This window comes from Fukomys damarensis, unplaced genomic scaffold (genome assembly GCF_012274545.1).
Source record: "Fukomys damarensis isolate Sample0158 unplaced genomic scaffold, DMR_v1.0_HiC HiC_scaffold_18, whole genome shotgun sequence".
Classification (NCBI taxonomy): domain Eukaryota; kingdom Metazoa; phylum Chordata; class Mammalia; order Rodentia; family Bathyergidae; genus Fukomys; species Fukomys damarensis.
Window position 1 is genome coordinate 45,804,989 of NW_022900930.1, and position 5,101 is coordinate 45,810,089.

Sequence of the window (5,101 nt, forward strand, 5' to 3'; positions counted from 1 at the left end):
AAACAGCGTCTCATCTGCTTGTGTAAGGAGGGCAGTTTAGGTGGCTGGAATGTATCTGTAACCTCATCAAGAGAAATGAGACACTCCAATTATACGTGTGAGTATTCTGCTTGAGAGTGGTGTTTAGGACCGAATTCTCCTAAACATGTTTGTGAATTTCCCGTTATACGGAAATTCCCACTCTTCCCACCTAGGGTGCTCACTTCCAGCCTCTGCTATAGAATATTGAGAATTCTTGGTCCAGCCCAGCCTCCCAGGGCAACTTCACTGACCGCTGCTGCTGGCCCTGCAGTGGCTCAGCCCTTCCGGCTTCTGCTGGAGCTGCCCTCTGTTTCCTTTGAGGCTGGTTCCATTCCTGTGGTTTGAGATTAGGGATTGAGTCTTTGTGCCCCCACCTATAATTCATCAGTGCTCAGCAAGCTGTTTCAAATCACGACAGATGCCCAGGCATCTCAAGATCCCAAGCAACCAACATCCAAAAGAGCTAGCAGGTGGCCCTGAGTTTCGCGTGTTTTATGGAGATTTGGCCAAATGGGTACAGAGATAAACACATGCAGAAAACTAACCAGAAGTCATGCATCCTCTCTACTCTGGGTATGCTTTCCAGTAGGCCAAAGCTGAAGTGATTTCCTCAACCCAAGGAAGAAAATCATACACTGGAAGTTATAAGTAAGTGCTCAATGCTAAGAGTAAGCCTCTAACTAAGATTCTCCTACTTTAAAAAAAAGAGTCATTTTTACAGTACAAAAATTTTATTTTTTGTTAGGATAATTTAAAGTTTAAAACTGAAGTAGACATTATTCATTTTACAAACAAGATATTCTTTCATAAGTAAGACCATTAAAAACAGTAAACAAAAAAGCTGTCTTTACAAAAAGCTCTGTGCATAGCAACTTTATACTGTATATAACCGACAAAGCGAAACAATAAAGTGAAACTGTACAGCTTGAAAATGAGACCTTACTGTACAAAAGGTAGAGAAGATAATGGTTTTTAAACCATGCATATTGAAATGTGCAAAGAAAAACTGGGAAGAATTTTGATGCTATAACAAAAAGTGAGATAAATAATGAAGTAAATCGTTCCTTTAAATGAAAAAATCATACACAGCTCCTCTTAGGAAAGATAGGATAGAATTTTGTAAGTTACATATAGAAATACTCATATTCCAATGGGCAAAAAATAACCTGGGGCCAGGATGATTCAATAGCAATGACTAAAGAGGACAGAGTAGCTTTGCTTTTAATTTATTAGTACACTAAAAATAATCCTTACACACATTTGTACAATTAAATAGATCTGTTGCTGCCAAGGTTCTAGCTGAATGGTCAAGGATGTCCGGTATTTAGTTACACACACTTTTTGGTGTAAAGCTACCAACAAATTCTACAGTCATTTTGAAGACAGTACTGCACTCATCTTCATGCAAGAACAAAATTCACAGGTTCTAAAAGCAATGCTACTTAAAAAAAAAATTTTCCTTATGTTGGATTGGCTCAAATCCAGGTCTAGACATGCTTAATTGTGTCTGCCTTCACTTTGGGATGGTAATGTTCACATTCCGCTCATTCTCCCCGTCTGTGGAATTGTTCACTGGGGAAATTTTGCTTGTGTGCTTCTGTGTATTTTGCTGCTGCAAGCCCTGACTGGAAGGGACTGTCCACAGTAGTTAAAAGCATGCCAGATTTCCAAAGCCTTGGATTCTCATGTGCATACAGAAAAATGTTGATCACACTGGGTAATTCCAGGATGAACCGGAGAGGAATAGGACAGCTGGGGTTGAGTTGATGTGGATATGTACCGGTGAGGCAGAGAAGGTCATCTGAAATTGGCTCCCTTGCACTATAGATGTTTTGCCATAAGAGCTGCATCAATTTCTAACGTTAGAACCCAGCCAAGAGTCCAAAACTAAACCTGCCTATCAACCTTACCCTGCTTTCAATGAGCCAATGGGAACTCTGATGGGGGAGGAAGTGGCATCCTATTTGCAATCCAAGTGAGCCTGGGTGCATCTCCTGGATCCCACACGCTCTCAGGAGTCAACCATGTTAGCAGCTACTGCAAAGTTCCCCCTAAGAGCTGGTCACAAAACTATGGGGAGCTCATCAGAGGGCTGGGTACCTATGCTGCTTGGAGCACAAGTGCCCTAATCTCTGAGCTTCCACCAAGCATCTCGGTTTCCATGTCTCTGAACATCAGGAGAGGGGCTCAGGGATTTTTAACTTCACTCCTCCACATTCCATCCCTCTCTTGCTCAGAAACAGTCAAGTGGGATTTTTAAGTGAATTTAAGAACATAAAAGGGGCAATCTACAAAGAAAGTAAAGGACTTTATTCTAAAATTGATCTTAAGAGTCCCAGAAACAAAGTTAACTTCTCCAGACTCTGTTTCTGGAGTTCCGTGGGGCTTTAGGTCTCTGTACTGAGCCTGTTAACCAAAAGAAGAGGGCATGTGTGGTTCTGGCAAGGAAGAATTCCAAAGGAGCCCTTGGTTAGCAAAACCTTTTGGCTTTTGCGCTTCCCAAAGGTGAGACCCTTCTTTCCTTGGGATGCTCAAAGCTTGGGACTAAAGCAAAGAATTCTCTGCCTTGCTCAGGGGATAATGCTGAAAGCTAATGTGGATTTTTTTTAAAAAAGAAAACTATTCACAAAGAGCGAACACCAAAAGGGAAATGTAGACTACTGAGAAGACAGAGCTGGGAAGCAAGTATCGGGTGTGAGGACTTGTGCGTGTGCATGTACTTGTGTCCTGTTTTTATGTAGCGTACTGTACTGTAGGAAACCTACATAAGGTACATGTTCTTGCTCACGGGTCAATAAAATGATAGAAAAAGAGGGGGATGCATGACGGGGGTAAGAGTCTAGTAAATAACTGTAGTCATTATCACACACCTTCAAAACTGGTTACTACATGTTTGCATCATTTTCATTTTACATCAGGAAGAGAAATCCCTCTCTCTTCCAGAAAAAGGTCTTAATTTCTACTTCTACTTACAATAAGTTACACGTTTATTTATTTAAATAACTGTAAAACATTTTAAAATTTTTTCCTGTTTTTGTTTGTTTTTTTTTTAAGAGATTAAACTATAAGGAAACACACATACAACGTTTCATCATTCAATTCAGTTTTCATGTTAAGAAAGTCTTCCATGCTGGTACCCTGTTTTGTTCAATTTTTTTTCTGCATAAACTAAATTGTTATCTGAAAGGCTTCATAGAAAATAGAAACTTTCAACTTTTTTTTCCTACAAAGAAAAACAAATAGTATCCAAAATATTAAGCATGAATTGTTTGCCAATTTTTTTTCTTAAATATTTTACAAACATAGGAAGGTGGTTTTCATAATGTTCATAACAAAGAATCGCATTTCTGCTCTTAGCACTGACCACATCAATGACAACTTTTGTCCTTGTCCCCAGGAGGGTCAGTTTGTGTAGCTACCATCAGAGCTACGAGGGAAATGTAAGACCAAGCAAGATGGCGGCTCCTTGCATTCCCAAATATGTCGATCACGTCCATTTGGGGCACAACTCTCCCTAAAGAGCTCAGAGTGCTTTTCCTCATTATTGGTCCATCAGAATAAGTAGTTTTGTGCTATGAGAAAGCAGTTCCTCCTCCTCTTTACATTGGGGGTACAACAAGTCCGGTCATGGCTGCAAGAAAAGAGTAGCACAAGAATGAGATTTGGAGACTTTTACGCTAGAGACCGTAGTACAGAGAGGGAGGCAGGAGACAGAAATGACAGAATCCAGTCCAATCCAGGGAGATGGTGCCCTCAGCTGAGAAGTAAACCAATTTCCTCCAGGTTTGGTCTAACAGAAAGACACCTTGAAACCTTAGGGAATCTCTGAAATACAACCAAAAACTTGTTCAAGTTGTGCTTGAGAAGCCCAGAGGCATGTTTTGTTGTTCTTGTTGTTTTACATTAATGAGTTGTATAAAAGAGTTGATAAATGAAAATGTGTAAACTAAACTGCAATGTATGTGGCCTATATTTTTCACTATTTGACAAGATAATGTCCAGATTATACTGTTCCATATCACCTAGATGGAACAAAAAGGGAAATTTCAGGTATTGAGCCTGTGGGCTTACTAGGCATCATTTATGAGAGACCAGGTTTCCTAACCATCCTGGGTGTCCTTGTATCTGTTCTAGCCTACATCTCATTAGCACTTTTCTTCCAGACAGCGCCTTTTCCTTCGGTGCTCAATGCTATGCGACTACTCAGTGCTGAAGGCAGATCCACAGGGACAGAAGGCGGAATTTACTTCCTAAGGTGGGAGTCACTCCAGTTCTCCCTCCGCACACTCTACCCAAGGGCAGTGCCAATGCTTTCCCCATCTAGGCAAGAAACGTGGCTGATTCCTGCTGGGGTAGAATCAAATACAAGGTTTTCTCTTGATGTAGGAAATAGAGCAGAGAAGCAAGATGTGGAAAAAGTCACACAGGAAAACACATTCCTGGTCTTTGCTTTGACATGATGAGTTCCTAGAATCTTCATATTTTGGGGAAATGGCACAATAGCTTCCTTGCATCCAAACTTCTAATCATATCTGGAATGGGGTGCTTTGATTTCTCTTGCCTACAGCACATCTAGGGGAGTACAAATATAAAAGCATTTTCCTGAGTTATGCTTCCTGAGCTTACAATAAAATGACCAAATCCTCTCTGCTTTCCCCAAACCACCTCTCCTCTCCCCCTTCCCCTCTCTGCCTCTGTCCCTGTCCCTGTCCCGGTCTCTCTCTCTCTCCCTCCTCTCTCTCTCTCTCTCTCTCTCCCCCCCCTTCTTCCTCTCCCTCTCTGCTCCCTCTGCCTCTTTTTTCCATCACAGCTAGTTCTCTCGGGCAAAATTGTCAGCCGTCTGTTTCCCTTCCCATACAGCCTTTATTGAATGTTTGTGAGATCTGGATTAAGGTCTTACACAGCTAGCAAAGCCTTAATTATTTTTGCCTGTATTACTATATATTGAATCGATGTAACTTTTCAATAAAGGCGGTTCAATTCTGGACACTCCCTGATGACTTGGAGATATAGCAACTCTAGTAATTATCCCACAGTGCAGGAGTTTTTTGTTTTTTTTTTTTTTCTTGGGGAGGTGGAA

General features: G+C 41.1%; 1 protein-coding gene across 1 annotated transcript in view; it reads right to left on the reverse strand.

Moving 5' to 3' along the window:
* Nucleotides 1-782: 782 nt before the first annotated feature.
* The window catches only part of Ebf2 (EBF transcription factor 2), a 182,351-nt gene continuing 178,032 nt past the window's right edge, over nucleotides 783-5,101 (reverse strand). The window contains exon 16 of the mRNA XM_010623645.2: nucleotides 783-3,652. Coding sequence (XP_010621947.1) covers nucleotides 3,621-3,652 — 32 coding nt within the window. The 3' untranslated portion in view covers nucleotides 783-3,620. The remainder of the gene's footprint in view (nucleotides 3,653-5,101) is intronic.